General features: G+C 39.9%; 3 protein-coding genes across 5 annotated transcripts in view; 2 read left to right on the plus strand and 1 right to left on the minus strand.

Moving 5' to 3' along the window:
* Nucleotides 1-350: 350 nt before the first annotated feature.
* LOC139109228 (zinc finger protein 277) lies at nt 351-2,272 on the plus strand. The gene is made up of 8 exons (XM_070668122.1): nt 351-583; nt 657-834; nt 910-1,112; nt 1,214-1,376; nt 1,445-1,660; nt 1,731-1,873; nt 1,953-2,054; nt 2,131-2,272. The coding sequence occupies exons 1-8, from the start codon at nt 414-416 to the stop codon at nt 2,141-2,143; spliced, it is 1,188 nt and encodes a 395-aa protein (XP_070524223.1). The 5' UTR covers nt 351-413; the 3' UTR covers nt 2,144-2,272.
* On the minus strand, nt 2,261-6,154 carry Mei-9 (DNA repair endonuclease XPF mei-9). 2 transcript variants are annotated; one of them, XM_070668105.1, is made up of 10 exons: nt 6,076-6,154; nt 5,785-5,947; nt 5,533-5,712; nt 4,304-5,474; nt 3,891-4,202; nt 3,588-3,806; nt 3,342-3,515; nt 2,941-3,081; nt 2,639-2,839; nt 2,261-2,533 (listed from the first exon to the last, which is right to left on the minus strand). In XM_070668105.1, exons 2-10 carry the CDS (start codon nt 5,850-5,852, stop codon nt 2,375-2,377), a joined length of 2,625 nt encoding a protein of 874 aa, XP_070524206.1. In that variant the 5' UTR covers nt 5,853-5,947; nt 6,076-6,154; the 3' UTR covers nt 2,261-2,374. The 2 variants fall into 2 exon arrangements, with proteins under 2 accessions (XP_070524206.1, XP_070524204.1); XM_070668103.1 differs by having other exon boundaries at nt 6,068-6,154.
* A 3,698-nt stretch (nt 6,155-9,852) lies between these two features.
* Nucleotides 9,853-17,883, plus strand: part of LOC139109335 (probable serine/threonine-protein kinase dyrk2) — a 132,733-nt gene continuing 124,702 nt past the window's right edge. The window contains exon 1 of one of the 2 annotated variants that reach the window (XM_070668312.1): nt 9,853-10,398. The gene's annotated coding sequence lies outside the window, so the exon portion shown is untranslated. The remainder of the gene's footprint in view (nt 10,399-17,883) is intronic. The other variant, XM_070668311.1, reaches the window with a different exon arrangement.

The raw sequence follows: 17,883 nt of genomic DNA on the forward strand, positions 1-17,883 counted from the left end.
CGCTGCTCTCGCGACTTCCAGGCTCTAAATCTTTCCTAAAAGGATTAATCTACAAAATCATTTATAGTCGACGAATTCACGGATTCGGGTTTATTACTACATTCTTACAGCAACACAGTACCTGCACGCAAAATACGAACTCTCGTCTGTACGTCCTGTTGTCGGTGAATATCTCAATGATATACACCATTGACCTTGTGTTCGGCTATATCAGGCTTGTTTAGAAATGCGTACCATCGACAAGGGGCTCTTCGACTGATATTGAAATACTTGGAGAGCTTCAGTGCATCGTAACACAATTCCTTACGGCACGTTAGACTAAAATATGTAACATGCGTTCTGTTAGCTAACAAAAGAAAATCGGTTATAATACAATTGTTTCCATAGAATAAAATTTTACGTCTAGATGCGCAATGTACAAATCGCAGTTTGTCGGTTTGGACGATAAACCGTGTGATACGAAATGCCTGTTATGCGAATGCACGTTTATCCTACCGACAAACGAAACAGATTTTCTCACGCATTTGTTTAAAGCGCACCGTCTCGTTATAGCCGATGTCTGGAAAATAGCTAATTTGAGAAGGTACATCCTTACATCCCATTGCTTGCAAAACTGTGTATGTTGCAATTAAATATAATAATTCTTATAATTTCAGTTATGTACATTATTGGAGCGTAAAGTTTAAAGAAGCACCATTAACAGCTTATTGCAGTACATTGTTAATGGACTGTACCCTAGATGGCCAGCCAAAAAAAAATGAAAATTACTTCCTGCTTTCTGACTGTCTGTCCGAGGACAAGACTTTGAGGGATGAGATACATCGGGCCAAACTAGTATGCATGTTAACAACACCCTGTATAAGGTGATTGACATAATTTGTAATAGCTTTTTTTTGTAACAATTTCAAGGAATGGACATTGGCACAACAAGCAGCCGAACGTGCAGATACCAGCTTTAAACGCGGCTGTGTGTTCTGTCGTACTGAGATCTGTGGATCTCGTGCCGCATATATAAAACACCTTTATCAAAAGCATAATCTTTATCTTGGCAAACCAGAAAATTTAGTGTTTGTCGACGAATTGCTAGACAAAATTCAAAAAAATGTTGAAAGGTATTACCTTTAAAAATCAATACGTATATTGCAATTGGTTGTGCCTTAATAACATAAAACAGACATATTATATTATGAAATTATATAAATTATGCTTTTAGTTTAATATGCATTTATTGTGAAGGAACATTTAAAGATCGTACGGTGTTAAAAGAACATATGCGAAAAAAATTCCATAAATGCATAAATCCTCATAATAAAGCATATGATAAATTTTACATAAACAATTATTTGGAACCAGAAAAGACTTGGAAAAAAAAACCGGTAATATACAATTTAACATACAAAATGTTAATATTTTTTAAATTACACTTTTCCTTTTTTTTTTAAAGGCTATTTCACAAACAAATTCTGATGCCGGAGGTGGCAGTAGTGAAAATGAAGATGAGGAATGTTCATGGTCTGATTGGAATGACGAATCCATCGGAATAATGTGTCTGTTTTGTAATTATAATAATAATGAATTTACTTGTATTCTGAAGCATATGAAAAAAGAACACAGTTTTGATTTTGAAGAAATCGTCAAAGACTTAACTTTTTATCAAAAAGTACGAAATTATCATCTAATTTTTTATATTTGCAATGAATTACTTTTCTATACGTATTATCAAATTTTAGGTCAAGGTAGTTAATTATATAAAGAGACAAATCAAATTACAACGTTGTATTTTCTGCGAGACAGAATCCGACAATGTTTTAGAGCATATGAAAAAGCAACAGCACTATAAAATTGCCGCACAAAAAATTTGGGATCAGCCAGAGTGAATATGAATTGGATAAAACGTAAAATTTATATTTAAAAAATTGTCTTATAATTATATATTTCGTTATTTATTTCAGATATTATTTTCCTATGTCTGATAATGACTCGTTTTTGTATAATCTTGATGCAACTAGCAACAGCGATGAAGAAAGTGATGTTGAGAATGTTACTGAAGCAATGTGAGTAATGTAATGAAAGAAAATTAATAATATATTAATTATAACTCGAAACAAATAATATGTTTAAAATTTTCAGGTGTAATTTATAAATAATATTTCCTTAAAACGCTAAATTTTATGCGGTATTTAATTAATAAAAAAAATGTTTAGTACGTTATCACATAATTTGTTTAAACTTGAATTGAGATGTACATACTAATAAAAAATACTTTTTAATATTTTATTTAACATATTTATTACATTCTAATAACTAAGAACTTAAACTATTGTATTCTTTACAACTACAATACAAATACAATTACGTAAAGATCATTTTCAAATTATTTTTTTACTCTCGAAAAAAGTTTCTTACCACGTACTTTAGAAACTCCTTTACTACTTCCTGCAGTAGTTTCATTTGTCTGCTGACACTTTTCATGAAGAGCTTTATATAATAGCTCAGCATCATTTTTATTTCCGAGTATTTCTCTTATTTCTTCCTAACATTATAAAAATGATTGATTTTTAATATTTTTATTTATAAATATCAGAAAATTGTATATTTCATAAAAAGAGTTTAAATTTTTTAATTATTGTTTGCTTACTTGTGAAAGTTTAATAAGATGATCTAATGATTCCCCTTTATTTAGTAGAACTCGTAAATTTTTTGAATGTACACCTGGTAATTTTGCTACAAAATCTTGAATGTTAGAGTTATATTTTTCTTCAATTAGTTGCTTATTTTCTACATTTTCATCTGCTCCAATTTTAACAGCTATATTCGAATCAGGCTGATCTCGTCCTTGCTATAATTAATTATTTACGATATATATTAACTAAATAAATAAATATAATAAATATAATAAATGTTTTAAAGTATAAAACTGTAAATATAAATTTGTATTACCTTTAATTCTTCAAACAATTGTGCTGTAGCATGTGGACTAGGAGACCATATAATTTTTAGTTTAGGAAAATGAAGAGTTAATAATTGCAATTTTGTTGTTATATCAGTATTTTTAAGATCTTTACTAACGTAATAATTTCCCTAAAAAAATTTAAAAATTATGCATTACGCGGACCGAGAAGTACTTATATTAAGTTTGAAGAAAAGTAAATTATACGCGAAAAAATAATAGTAATTAAAATTCACAACAAAGAAGAAGAAAAAAAAAAAAATTACGTTAACATTTATTTTTGCGGCAAGAAGTGAGACAAAAAAGAGAATTAATCAGTATCACGAAACAACGGCAGCAATCGGACAACAACGGAATCTCAAAATCTTTTACTTAAATAGGAAAAACGTACCTGAAAACAGAACGGCTTATTCTGATCAAATTCTATAAGAAGCATAGGTTTAGCATAATGTCTCGTCATAGAAACTGCTTGATTGTATAATCTTCCGGAAAGCAAAGAACCAATCAAATCAGATATACTTTTCCTCTCAACACATATTTCTGGTGTTAAAATATAATCCCCCACCTTTAATTATAATATTAAATAATGTAGAGATAACAGTTATTTTAATAAGCTTCTTATATACATTTTACTTACCACTAATGTTACTGGTTCAATTTTTATACCGCGTGTATATAAAATCGCTGGTAATTCACTTCTGAATTCTCTCATATCGACAATAACTTTTGAAATTACTTTAACTTCAGGTTGCATCCCTCCTTTACGAGTATTATCCGTATCTGCATTATCAGATTGAGTTGGAAGAGCCAAACAATCGTCTGATTTTCCGTCTTGATCTTCTGGTATAACCATAGTCTACAAAATAATGAAAATATATTAAAATATAGGGATAATTTAATAACATCTATACGTTTTAGAATTACACACAGAAATACTTACAGTTTTTGCATTAATTAGTCTATGAAATGCTTCTTTTTCTCGTCGTAAAGAAGTAAGATATTCTTGTTCTTCTACTGACCCGCCATAAATTAAAAAATACACTTTTAAATTTATGGATGGGTTATTATTCTGATACACTTCTAATTGTCTTACAGTACTAATATCAGTCACGTATAAAATTATATTGTTTGGTGTATGCTCAGTTAACATTCGTTGTAAAGCCATTGGATCTCCTCCTTTCTTTATGGCTTGTATGAAAACGATAGGTGCGGATTCCTTATGACATTCTTTAGTTAAATCTAATTCTGCCAACTTAAAAATTAAAAATTAGAATTAATTAAAAAAATATTTTAATAAGTTACATTTTTTTATTTTTTTTTTAATTTTTTTTATTACAGTATATGTAAACTTACTTGTGTACATTCTTCAAATAATGTCTGATGTTTTATATCTTCTGTAGAAGTACTTGGCTGAGTTCCTTCTGTACACTTTTGCGATAAGGTAAGCACGTAAGTATCTTGAGGTTCTTGTACTTCTTCATTTGTATTACTTTCGGGCGTTAATGATTGATCCTTTTTCGCTTTTTTTGCACCGTCGGTGGTAGTTTTTTGTTCCTTATTCGAAGGCAGTTTTTTTAAAGCTTCGTAAAGTAAATATGCATTTGCTCCCATAATTAAATAGTTTTTTAATTGGTGACATATATTGTTATCATGTACTAAGATAAGAACTTTGTCAATTTTTTCATAATCTTTTTTCTTATGTTTTTGTTCTTGAATCTCAAATATGACTTCTGATAAAGCCTCCCATTTTGGATTTGGTTCTGGTTTCAATTCATTTTTATCCGTATAAACTCTGCTTTTAGCATATTTGAACAAATTCTCGAATTCATCCAGCATTATCCAGCCGCCAGCTTTCATGGCATATTCCATAGTTCTTAAACGATTTAACATAGCATAAAATGAAACAGAATCTTCGTATGTTAAAGATATAACAAGAGAACGTAACGTTTTTAAATCAGAAAACAATTGTTTGGTTGTTGTACTAAGCTGATGCCAAATTGGGTCTACTTGTAAATGTAACTGTTTGTGAAATTTTTTGGCTATTGCATTCTCCACAGTTAGGTCGTCTAGATCTAAATATTTATTGATTCTCTTTAATTCTTTCACGATGTAATTCATAACATCAAGCAGAGTGGTTTGAATGCTTTGCATCTTTGGTGTGATTTGTACATGTAGCTCTATAACATCAGGCTCATGTTGCATTAAGCAATTATTAATAGTTGTGTGGAAACGTGGCCATAAATATAATTTCTTCACAAATAAAGCTTTCATAACTCGTTCTACGTTCATAAATCCAACTGTGAAAGCCAGTGCCGAATTGGTAAACGCCTTAATAAATCCAGTTTTATTATATTGTCTATACAAACGCAAAGCAAATGCTTCTTGATAAGAATTGAGAATATTGTGAGCTCTATAAACAAGTATACCAGTGACCAAATGTAGCGGAACTCTGTTCTTTAATAGATCTACTACCAAAATACGGCCCGATATAAACATCACTCCACCCTCCAAGTACATTACTTCCCTATAATTAATAACATTTTAGTAAATATGCAAAATATAAGTGATGTTTTTTACATTACCTTTCATTTGAGGGACAGTCAGCATTAACTATACGAGGTAATCTACTTGTTCCATAACTTATCAGCAGATCAATCAAATAATGCTCATCATAATTAGTGGTTCCCAGAACAATAACTAGATTTCCTGGATCCGAATAAGCTTTTATCACATTTGCAAAAGTAGTTTCTATACCAAGGCCCCTAAACAATTTTCAATAAATAACATTAAATATATATTTTACAAAAGATACAATTAAATTAGAATATACGTACTTAGCCATAATAACTAATCCATCTTCCTGAAGAATTTCAAGGAAGATTTGGTTTTCGTATTCCAACATGGTAAACAATTTTTAATCTAATTTCCAGATTATTGCTTAATTTTCTTAATTAATCAATCTTGAAACAAAAGCTTTTACCAAAGCTGGATCTCTGCCTATTAATAATAAAAATTATTATTACATAAATATCTGTACTTAACAAAACTAGACGACAAAAAATTGAATTGACCATAAAAGCTTTGATAACGATTTAATCTATTAAATGTAAAATAAACCTTATTACTTGATGTAATTCTTCACCATAGTTGAACCAAAAGATCCAAATTGGCAAAAAGTAATATATCTCTAAGCTCACTTCTAATCTGAAAAAAAGTGTAAGATAATTACAAAACAAGTACATATAGAAAATAAAACAGAATTGCATAATATCACAGATGGCTTACAAATTGACGAATTTTGTCAAATTTTCTTGATATATCTTCGTAAGGTAAGCTATCTTCTTCAACCATTACTTTAGACACCACTAGAGTATATTTACTGATTTCATGTGATGGATGACCATAAACACCAATACTTACAGGCCGCTTAAAACTAAAGAGATGACACAATTAGAGATAAATGAATTTAAAAGACTGTAATAGAGATAAATGAATTAAAAAGACTGTATAGTACCTTTCAGGTATGAAAATAATATCTTCCCCACAAGTGGCAGACTGCAGACAATAATGATCAGGTTCATACGTTGGCTTGGTTTTAAGTTGTGATGCATATAAGTCTGCATCTCCTGTTCTAATAAAAATAACAGAGCATACTATGTATTTATACATTATAACATTTAATAGAGGGACAAAATTTTATTAACAGAATAAGGTATGAGACATTAGTTTATATAGTATGATAAACTTCCACTTACAGTGACGTCAATTGTATCTTAATATTACCATCATCATTCAGGCTGTAATATTTATAAGAGCCAGCAGGTACATCATCACTCACGTAATACAATAATTCCTCATTCACTGCTGATACGCAAGTTATCTGACAATTAAAAGAAACAGTATAATAATCATTAATTAAAATATTAAAATATTATACTATATAATCGCATAATTTGTTAATACTCTCGTAGAATAATTTACATTAATGTAGTCGTACCAATATCGCTGCAATAAGAAATGTTGTCTTCATAGTACGGCGTATAACAAAATAATCAGAAAGCGCATAACAATGAGGATTTTGCCACAGTTATTCGCATAGATTACGATTAACTACCGCAACGAAATCCAGCTCCCGGCGGTCCTGTTTATGCACGTGTTACGTAAAGTTCGCGATATTACATATACTTGGTATCGAGATAATTTCGGCGGCGTTTGCAAGATTCACAATCGTGAGAGAGCCAGCTGATTGATAAATATAGCGCTAAGCAGTTAGAAATTACTATCAAATTAGTAATCGTTTATTTCAATTTGCTGGTAAATTCTACGATGATAAATTTATTGAGTAATGTATATAATAACCAAGTAATAACGCAAACTTGCACGTTGAGAAGGATACTAAACTATACTAAATTTATTGAAACAGCTGAGATAGAATATTGTTTTCAAAGTACATGCGGCGAATAAGAGATGTCGCCAGCCCTTCCATGTCTGGGTCGCGTACAGTCCTATTCGAAATAGGAATCCGAGCTATTTAAGTTTCACTTAACCTCGCCGACGTTTAATTCAATTCTAAAAATACTCGATAATGATATATGTACAATTTATATTAGCTCTTTGCCAGGTTAGAAATGAATGCGAGTTATTTTGGCAGGCTACAGGATTACATTGAACTGAAACATTGAACCGCAGCTTCCTTCGCCCCGTCGCGATGTATGTTATTCCGCCTGGGATTTTATCGGGGAGGGAAAAAAATGTCCATCCCGGCGTTTATCAATTTAGAACGAGGTTAACAGGCTCACTTAGGGTCTATGATCCTCGTTAGATTCATAGTCGCGGCATCGGCGTAACGTTTGCGAAACGGAGACAACGGATTCCGCGCATGATTTTTCGATCCTCGGGGCAGCAATCGTGCCGCGAGATATTAACCGACGAGTAATTATCGCTAACGAGGGTAAAATTATTAAACGTCCGAGATGAATGAAGGCACCCTTATAATGGCCCAGAGCGCGATGAGAGGGACGGCGAGCGAAGAGGGACTCGTCGCCAGCCAAGCCACCCCGCGTCGGGCATTCCATTAAATTAACAGCGGTCCCCGTATTTATGCAAATTTACGCAGGCCTCGCCGCGTACGGTCTACGACAATGTGCGAGCCCGTTCCCGTTTGCAGGGCCCTACGATGCCCCTAACGAGTAACCGCGATCAACTATGATATCCGGCGGCAATGCCATTAGTAAATAAGGTGCAGTAATTACATCGCGCAGGTGGGAGCGCGAGGGAGAACGAACCGAAGGAGGCTTAATAATAAGTAATTAAAGCACGAGCCGCACGAAAAACATGTTTTATTTTGTCTCGCGCTCCTCTCCTCACCCTCCCACCCCGGCGTGCGTATGTAAAACCACCTGCTGTCCGCATACGTGACCGACATTGCTAATTTGCGGCGATCGGACAAGGCGTCCCCTGCGGGATTTTTCCTCGCCGAAGACGCGAATCTCGGGGGAGGCTCGATTTACGTGCTAGGAACGTCAAGACTGCACGACCGAGAGATATTTTGCGCACCTCGCGCGTATTGTAATTCCGCTCGCGCGGAAAAGCGTGACGCCTTGCAAATGCTAGAATGATATCGCGAGACGATGGGCCATCTCGGCAGAAACTTTCTCTTAATTCATTTCTCTTAATTGATTAACAGAGAAACGTGCAGACGGAACGGTTTCTTCTTCTTTTTTTTCGCGTGTGTGTATTTCTCTCTTTCTCTCTCTCTTTTTTCTCCAGAGAAAAATCCGAGATTTCATGTTCGAGAGCCGCTATCGAAAGACGCGAAAGGAAGTTTGAGAATGAGAGGAACAAACGAAGGCACGTCTTATTGCAAATCACCGAGACGTGTCTCAGATTCGAGAACCGTTATATAGATTCAACTTACGCGAGAAGCGAAATAGACGAACGTAACTTAACCTAGCTAGCTCTTGACCATACGCGTGCTACGTGCATTTTTTGTGCCTGTTTCGTCGAAAAAGGCACGTTTGATAGAATTTCACCCAACTCAGCTCATCGTAGGAATAGAATTCAATTTACGTTATTAATTAACAGGCATGACTTTTGTTATTTTTGTTTCCTTTTTTGCTCCTGACATATATCGTTTATTTTCTCTTTCTCTCTCGAGGAAAGCTCTTATATACATATTTATGCAATTCCATCGATAGATTTGCGAATCGCGTGCTGCGCCTACAACAAGGTACTCGACAGAATCGTCAATATTGCATTGAATTCTTCCCGAACAGCACGGATCATCGTTACGTATTCGGTAAGAATATTCTTTACATTCTCTTTACGAATTACTATAAAATACATTCAGAAGGAATGCATTTTAGGAAGGATTTCGTAACAAGTACTGTTTTTCGATTCAAAAAAGGGCTCTGGAACAAGAGAGTATATTTTTAACTCATAGGATTGTCTCCAAAACGGAAGCAGAAGGAGAATTTATTTCGCAGGTCAAATAGTATCTTTTGACTGTTTCTGTACTCGTTAGTCGCGCGACCTAGCTGGGTATTTCAATTTTGCTTGCGAGAGCCAATCAGCGCGGTCCGTTCGATGTCACGTGACCCGAATTTCGATAGCTATAGGTAGAGATCGTGCCCGAGCCCCCCCAGTCGCGTCGCGTTTGCCTGCCGGTGATGATCGTCCCTTAGCGACGCGCGCTAAATTTCGGGAAGGGACCTTCGACGGGACGCGTCCGGGGCTCGCAACAACTCCCTTGATCGAAGTAGAGAGACACGTTCGGCGGTTAGACTCGTTGCGAGCAAGCGAGCGGGTATACCATCGCGGTGAATCGAACCGAAGGGTGGCGTCAAGTCCGGCACGGCCGGCCGCGAGCGCGCACGCCGGTTGGTAAGAGAAGGGGAAACGACGCGAGGATAGAGTGGAAGCCGCGAGACGGAGGGTCAAAAAATACGAGGCTGCGCGCGCAGCCGCTTTGTCTAACCCGTGGAGCAGCAACGGTGCGACGGTGCTGCGGGGAGAAGTGCGCGGAACCACGAGGGGGCCACCAAGGGTCCGCGAGCGGACCATGGCGGACCAGAGGCGAACTGCATCCTCTCAGTCGGCCGCTGAACCCGCGCGCCGTATGGTTGGTACGTGTGTTCCTACCGCGCTCGACCGTTCGTCCGTCCGTCCGTCCGATCGTTCGCGCTGCGTGCACCGTTCGCCGTATCGCCTGCTGCCGACTACCGTCGCGTTCAAGTGAGACTGTATTTTCCCTGGCTTGTTTTACATCCCCGAGGACCGGAACTGTCGTCGGGCCGGTGGCGGTGTTTCATCCGAGGTGAAAGCAGCGAGGGATCTGGCGAGATTACGTGACCGGCTACCCCTCTTGGATTGTTTGGCGGATCGTGTCTCTCTTCCCCGGACTGGTTTGATCGTTCTCGCACGCGGTCGGCGCTAATTCCTCCTGCATGGTAAGTAACGCTATCAAGTTAATAGTACCGAATGCCGCATTGACCGGTGTCCGCCCCGTGAAATAGCCATCCCCTTACACGGCGATTCATAGATGTGGATCGAAAGGGACAAATGAACGTAGTGAAGTAGGAGGGGGGGGCTTATATTAGTCTCGCGAGAGGACGCGCCATTATCTCCTCGCCGAAATTGAATAGTAAACGTATCGGTCGTCCGCGTCGTAGCGAAGCAAAGTTCCCCGTTCTGCGCGCAGTTACAGCATATTCGATTCGAGATAACCTGCTCGTTATGCACTTGTCCACTTCGTTGTGAACTTCACGGAGCGGTCCGAACGAGGTTTTCGATCGTCGCAAATGTTTTCGTAACAATCTCAGGCCTCAACGGGACGGATGAGGGATTTTTTCCGTGAGTTCGACAGTCATTTTTTTTTTACGTTCTTTTGTCCTTGCGAGCGATTGTGTGCTCCCGTTGAAGCACGTTCTTTTGGGAACAAAGACAGGTTTTGCCTTTCTAGTGCAATTACTTTATTACGGAAAATTATATTATTTGTAGCGTATGACAAAAATCTGATGCACACAAGGGTGTAAGAGGCTTATTCAGCCATCGATTTTTCGATCACATAATCTTTCTTGAATTAAATCTGACGAAATCTAGTTCTAACGAACATTTAGGTTAGGTCAGCTCGTATTACACGTTATGTAAAGTACGAAATATAAAATAAAGTGCGAAAGTTCGTCGAGAAGGGCGGGTTATAAATTATTTCTAAAATTATATTTTACATAACTGAGTTAGCGGTTATAAACATATAAAAGTAGCGCCGAGATATTTGCATTTATTTTCGGTGTAATCCTCGTCGACGTTTCGTCAGGTAAGGGACATGCTTTCAGCTTTAAACTTCGCATTAGTACGATCGGCTCTGAGTTGTCACCGCGTTTAATCTCCAAAAGCGATTCGTTTTTTTTTTTCTCTGCTGAGATCCGTTTTCGCTTGCCGCAAAGGCAAGCACGAATATTTTTTTTCTCACGGATTCCTTCGTCTCATGACGATTTTTTCCTTCAAAAAGAATTGGGATTTATTGTAAATTTCCTGGTTTTAATCTTACATTTTTACGATAAATTATTAAGTTATAAATTTGTTAACGATTTTATGCGAGGCGGATTAAAAATTATACTTTTACTATTATTTAAATATATTGTTAATTGTATCGATTCTGAGATTAATTTATATTACAAAACTTTTATCTCGTTTTCAAATGTTTTTCTCTTCAGTTTTGAAAAAGGAAAGAAAATAAAATTTTAACGAGTCGAGTTTTTGTTAAAAAGTTTTATGCAAAATAAATTAGAAAATTCAGTTGGCACATTTTTCTGATAACTCTATAGTTGCTCAAAATTTCTCTTGTTATTTTATTTTATTTTTTTATTACTTCTTTTATTAAAGCTTATAATCATCGAATAAAACCTGTGCTTTCTTTTGACAATTCGAAATAACTTTCGGTGGCGGTAGGTACGGCCAAAGTAACAATATTTTTGTTTCGAGAATATCTTCTCTAAATGGGACAAAAAAATCCGTGACGAGAAATATATTCGAGATGACGTTTTGGGGCGCCACGTACACTTCTAATAATAAAAGCTCTCAGAGTGACTCGCTAATGAGTGCGCCGCGAAGAAAGGGAACGGCTGCGCTCGCCGGGTTTTCACACGTGCACGCCAACGCGAGCAAAAGTGACGCAACGGAGAGAGAAAAGTGCTCGCTATCGCGGAATAAAGTCGGGTTTTTGATTTCGCGGCGAGAGCCGCGCGTGCAATCCCCGCGGTGGCTTCGCCGGGGTATCTGTCGCAATGTTCGGGACCATTTTTGCGATACGGTAATTCACCGTTCGTCTGAAAGCCATTAGTTAACAGTTAACGCACGGCCTCCATTGAAACACTTTTAACAAGAAAGAACTGCATTATCCGCGGAGAGAAAAAGAAAAAAATCATATCTCGATTTCCAGGCAGTCCCCATTATCCCGACGTCGTCCGGACATGCTAATAAGCGCGATAAGGATCGCGGTGACGCATATAATTATTACGCGATTGTTATTATCGACGCGCTCTAATGGGCGCGTTTCCCTCGCGTCGATTCTCGCCGTGAAAGTTATCCGCGGGTTCGGCGATCCCGCGTGACGTAAACGCGCATCTCCCCAAGTTTTCCGCGTCTCTCTCTCGTTTTCCCGCGACCGGTTTCTGCCCGCGATCGCGGCTTACGCTCGAGATGTTTCAACGGTTCCGGTTACAGATGCGTGCGTATCAAAGGTATCATGTAAACGCAGAGGTCGGGAGGGACGGAGAGGGTCGCGCGCGTTGAATAACAATGTGCATCTCCTCGCCGGCTTGTTCTCGGGTGCACAAAATTGTGCGTGTCTCGCATGATATAATCGTAAGTGATACCGAGAACGGGATTATACCAACTGTAATACAGATGCAGAGTCGTGTGTCACTCGCGTCGTTTTACCATGTGACGAGACTTCCCTACGTTCCTCTATATCTCGTTACTCCCCCCTTCCCCGGGGATAAAGTACAATAAAACGGCGAAATTATAGGCTGCCCGAAGTACGTCTTTGTATAGAATCTTCGTCGGACCCTGAACGATATTCTCGGGAAGTAGGACTCGGCGTACGTTGACTCTGACCACCTTTAACCATTTTTCCACCCGCATGTTTTATAAATTTCTCGAGAAACATTTTTATACATTTGCGTCGTTACATTTGCGCGGCAATAACGCAAGATTTTTTCGCGATACTCCGTGAATTTTAAATACGACGCGTATTTTTAAATGCAAAACGTATCCTTTGTTGAAGCCAAGCGTTACCGTAAGAGAACCGTCCGGCACTCGCCGATTGCAACATTCGCGCTTCCTTCCGTTCGGATCTCGACGACGTAAGTCGTCGATAATCATAATCCGGCATAATTGGCGTGATTACAGCAACGTTCCCTATCGCGAGGAAAGCTCCTGTCCGCGAGCTTCGCTCGGTAATTAAAGACGAGGCTGCGTTTCCAGGCACTTGTGCGTTAACAACGGCAATTATCGGCGATTTAAAACTATAATTCCGACACATCATATTCTCATATATCCCGATCAGCGCGACCCGTAATTGAGTGCGACGTATATGAACGAGATTAACTTAACGCTTAATCGCGGACGACGGGTCGTTGTCGAAGAACATCCGGGGAAGAACTTACTCGCGACCAGCAGTTCGATATCAGAGCCACTCGAGAGCGCGAACCTCCAAGTTATGCCAGCTCCGACATTAGTGTCGCAGTACGACAATCGATCTTTCCGGCTAACCCGTACCACCGCAAAGCTTCCGCTGTGGAAAATACCACCTCGCGTCTATTAACCCTCGGTATGTTGAACAAATAGCTGTTACATGACCTGCGAAATTAAGCACGAGAAACAAAACGTACGACATCGGGAAATAAGCGCATGGTAATAAAATACCGAATTAAAAATAATAATTTCTTATATAATCGGTATAAATATTTTATTAATACGTTTTTTTTTATATAAATTATGCAATGCATTTATATTTTTGTCATCTATTATCTTTCTTTTACGAAATATTTATTAATATATTATATATACCCTTATATCTTTATATACACCCCCGGGGTGATAAGAGACCGTGTCGCTAAGCGCAATCGAGCCTAATCGACTTCTATACGATATCACTTTATCCAGGTAACTTTCGTTTACGTGCAATCGCGATTACGACGCATCAGGCACATGCTCGCTCCGCGGATTCGACGCGGGACTTTACGATACGTTCTCGCGACCCTTTAATTCGTATCTCCATCCGCGCTTGAGATCGCTTAACGGTACATTTAATCATTTTATATTTAGACTCGCCGATACAAATACGTCCCGGGAAAACCGGTGGGGAAAAACGGGTTTTTCATGTAATCCGCCGGTGTTAATGAACGGGGAAACTCGCGGATACATCGCCGGTTTAAGATTTCGCGGCGAGATGCGGCGCCGATATTTCCACAGCTTATCGATTGACCCTTAAAACCACGTGGTGCCACGTTACCGGGTGACGTTGAGACTGTGGCCCGTGAGGAAGTCACTCTCGTTCCCAGCGTTTTGTTTCCCCTCTTTGTTCCTTAATTCTTTGTCGCGTCGCGCACAAATTTCGGGCTTCGGTTCCGACCGGCGGTTCTCTCGTAAATCATCTCGACGTGGCAAAGTTGCCGCTATTGCTTCTGAAAACATCCCGATGCCACGGTCGCATTAACTGCACCTCGCAAAAGCATCATGCTGCGCACGTTTTATACCGATAGCCGGAGGTTTGCGATTTATTATACCTTCAGCGTGCCTACGAATAACTTCCGTGCCGTGAAGCATTGTTACACACGTAAAATCTGTTTCGTAGTTCTCCGTTAGTCATTCGCCGGTTTCGTTACTTAAACATTCGAAATAATTCCCCTGGCCGTTGCGTAATTTTTTTTTTTTTGTTCAACACCTCGACGAAACCTTCTTATTAAAAATCCGCCGAGTTAATCGACGCGGAAATAAAATACGGTTATTAAAGCAAAAAAAAAAAAAAAAAAAAAAAAATTAAGAAATAAAAGAAAATGCTCTACGAACGGGCCGCGTTTGTCACTTAGAAAGCTCAGCGGTGACAATCGATGACTACAAATGTCACGTTTTAGGCGGACACTAGTAACATGTTAATTCCATGTTTCCATTATCTCGTGCTACACAGTGGAGCACCGTTAGCAGCGTCGACTTACATCGTTTCCCGGACGTTTAAGAGCCTCCGTTCTCCCGTTCCTCTCGAAGGCACTTTAGTTACCGGACAGTCGGATAAATCTTTTAAAACGTCAGCTGGTCAACACGTCGAGATATTTGATATTCACTGGGGCGGGGAGGGTGGGGACAAAGGTCGCCTTAGGAGTGGACGCATCCTTTTCCGGATTTGTCCCGGCGTCTCGATACATCGGCCCTTACGCTACTCGGAGTGCACACGTGAACACGCGCGCGGCCCTTTAATTGCCCATATTTTTAGCTCGGGTGTCCGGCTCGCTCGCGACGATAAATTTCTCCGCTCTCTGACTTCGGCGCGATCGCCGGCGTTTTCGTTTCCACGGCCGCCCTCCGCCCTTCGCCGCAGTCCTCGTCGTGAATCTTGTACGTCTACCTGGACCCTACGCCCGGGACAGCGCAGTGGCGTATCCCTTTCTTACCGCGACAGTTGGTCACTTTCGGTGAAATCGTTTTCGGAGAAATCTTACGTCGCCCGGGCTGGCTGCGCCTGAAAAGGTTAATACGTGCCATTTTGAAGGATACCGGTTGATTGCAAACTCCTCCCTGAGCGTGAATGAAACGGCGCGATATACTTATTCACATTGCCGTGCTTTCCGCACGATCGCGCGAGTGCTACAACGTAAGCCGCAGAGAACTTTTTTTTTCTGCCGCGACGCGTTTCCACGTCTCGTTACCTCGTAACCCTCGCGAGATGCGGGAATCGGATCAGGATCATTGCGGAACGACATGATACGGTACGAGAAGGAGGAGGAGGAGGGGGAGGAGGCCGCGTATTGTCGAGGCGTAACGGATCAGAGTGAAAGTCCAAGACACGACTCGCGCCGCTCGCTCGCCCGCGGAGTCCGTCTCTCTTCGAAGAGGAGCCTTCGAAGGCGCGATATCGGGCCTGACTCGAACGGTTCCGAAATAGTCGTGAGCACCTCCCGGTCAGACCGATACTTACGCAATTACGAGAGCGTACCCTCTTCTTTTTTTTTTTTTTTTTTTCCGTCTCCGTCTCACCTTTTCTCTTCAGGAAGCACCTATTTCGCTCGTCTCGCTCGGGCACGCGTTCGTTTTCGCTTCTGCTTCACCATGACGAGAGGCGCGTGCGAGTGCATTTCCAACAAACTACTACTGGTCCGGGGTATGCACACCCCATTCGTACGTTTCGGTCGCGTCGGTAAAGTTCTCACGATTATTTCAGCAAACTATTTCTATCGCCGCGATACGATACCCTTTCGCTTTCGACGATTCCAGAAATGTGTTCTGCGTAGAGAACCCATTTCCGTCCGCCATTTCCGTATCTTCGACGTTCGACGTTTGCCAAATGTTAAATTTAGCTGAATCGGAATCCCGGAATTCCATTATCCAGAGCTGCCGTACGAAAAAGTATCGCTTTCAATCGATTCGCTTTATCACTTGCCCGCCCGCTCGCTCCCCTTTTCTCGATTATTTATCAAAGGATCGCACAAAGGAACGTAGAGACGTGGAATACGACTGCGCAACAAGTGCTGCCTGCATATTATTTCGTTTCGAAAGTCTTGAGTGACGGAAATGCCCTCCTACTCGGCGTTCACAGAATTACTACAGGTGATATTAATTGCCGAAGCAATTAGCCGTTGCGAGATTGACGATTTCGCGATGCCTACATTTTGATTTCTATGTCAATGACGGGTTACGTATGAACTACATACTCACCAGTTACTAATTAAAAATTTCATCTAATGATAATGGATTTCGAAAATGTTTTCGGCATTCCAGCGTTCACCTTTGCTTCTCTTAAGACCCTCGCGATTTTTAGTCATCGTTTCAATTCGCCGCTAAGAGATTGCTCTCTTATCTTAATGCTGATGCCCGCGATCGATCAAAGAACGTTTTGTTAGTTTTCGATCTGAAACGGGGTGGAATGACGGCAATCTCATCTTCATCTTCGCCTTCACATTTATCGAGAAAGTGTCTTCGCTTCGAGAAAGTCCCGTAACTGCGTGAGCCGTGGCGAATGCCGCGTCGAAACAATGACCGGTATTCGGAGCGTGCATTTATTTAAATCGCGAAGAGAGGCAAGTGTTGCTCCTTGCGCGCCGAGTACGCAGCGAAGAGGTTAAATATATCTTGGCCTGGCCTAACCGTTCCTCCTCCTATCCTCATTCCTTTCGAACGGCCGGTCTCGGGTAAGATTCGAGTGCAGCACTCTAGGCGAGAATCGCGCGAGGGGCCGCCCCAGTGACGAACGATGAGCAAGGTTTCCGAGATTAGTTACGGGAAATAATTGCGCGGACCGTTTTGTTCGTAAATCTCATGATTCACGTGCTAACGTAGACGGATCGTTTATCGCCGAGTCACGATGGAAACGCCGGATTTAATAACAAATGAATCGCACCCCGTGCCCGCGAGAATTCGCGATTTTAATGCGCATTTACGGTCTAGTTCTGAAAATGTGGTTCAACGTCATTACTCGGAGTACCGTAATTAATAGCGATCTATTTAAATTGTATAAATAGCATGCTCGGGCAATGGGAGGGGAAGGTTAGGTCGGCGTTAATGCGCCCGTTGATGGAAAATTCAACTCTTCATTGATTATTGATCTCTCGTTATTCTGTAAATTCATTCGGCTAAAACATTTTCGTAATTAATGCCGACGAAGAGGACTGCCGGCCGGGGTGAACGTACAAACAGCCGCGCGAAACCCATCGCCCAAG

This window comes from Cardiocondyla obscurior, linkage group LG17 (assembly GCF_019399895.1).
Source record: "Cardiocondyla obscurior isolate alpha-2009 linkage group LG17, Cobs3.1, whole genome shotgun sequence".
NCBI classification, from domain to species: Eukaryota; Metazoa; Arthropoda; class Insecta; order Hymenoptera; family Formicidae; genus Cardiocondyla; species Cardiocondyla obscurior.

Bases quoted from the DNA above. Each gene is read 5' to 3' on its own strand.
- Mei-9 (XM_070668105.1), bottom strand. From the start codon at position 5,852: ATGTTGGAATACGAAAACCAAATCTTCCTTGAAATTCTTCAGGAAGAT. The intron at 5,475-5,532 runs GTAATGTAAAAA...TATTAATTATAG, and splicing joins GACTGTCCCTCAAATGAAAG to GGAAGTAATGTACTTGGAGG. The intron at 2,534-2,638 runs GTAAGCAAACAA...TTATAATGTTAG, and splicing joins ATCTTATTAAACTTTCACAA to GAAGAAATAAGAGAAATACT.
- LOC139109228 (XM_070668122.1), top strand. From the start codon at position 414: ATGTACAAATCGCAGTTTGTCGGTTTGGACGATAAACCGTGTGATACG. The intron at 584-656 runs GTACATCCTTAC...TTATAATTTCAG, and splicing joins AAAATAGCTAATTTGAGAAG to TTATGTACATTATTGGAGCG. The intron at 835-909 runs GTATGCATGTTA...AACAATTTCAAG, and splicing joins AGATACATCGGGCCAAACTA to GAATGGACATTGGCACAACA.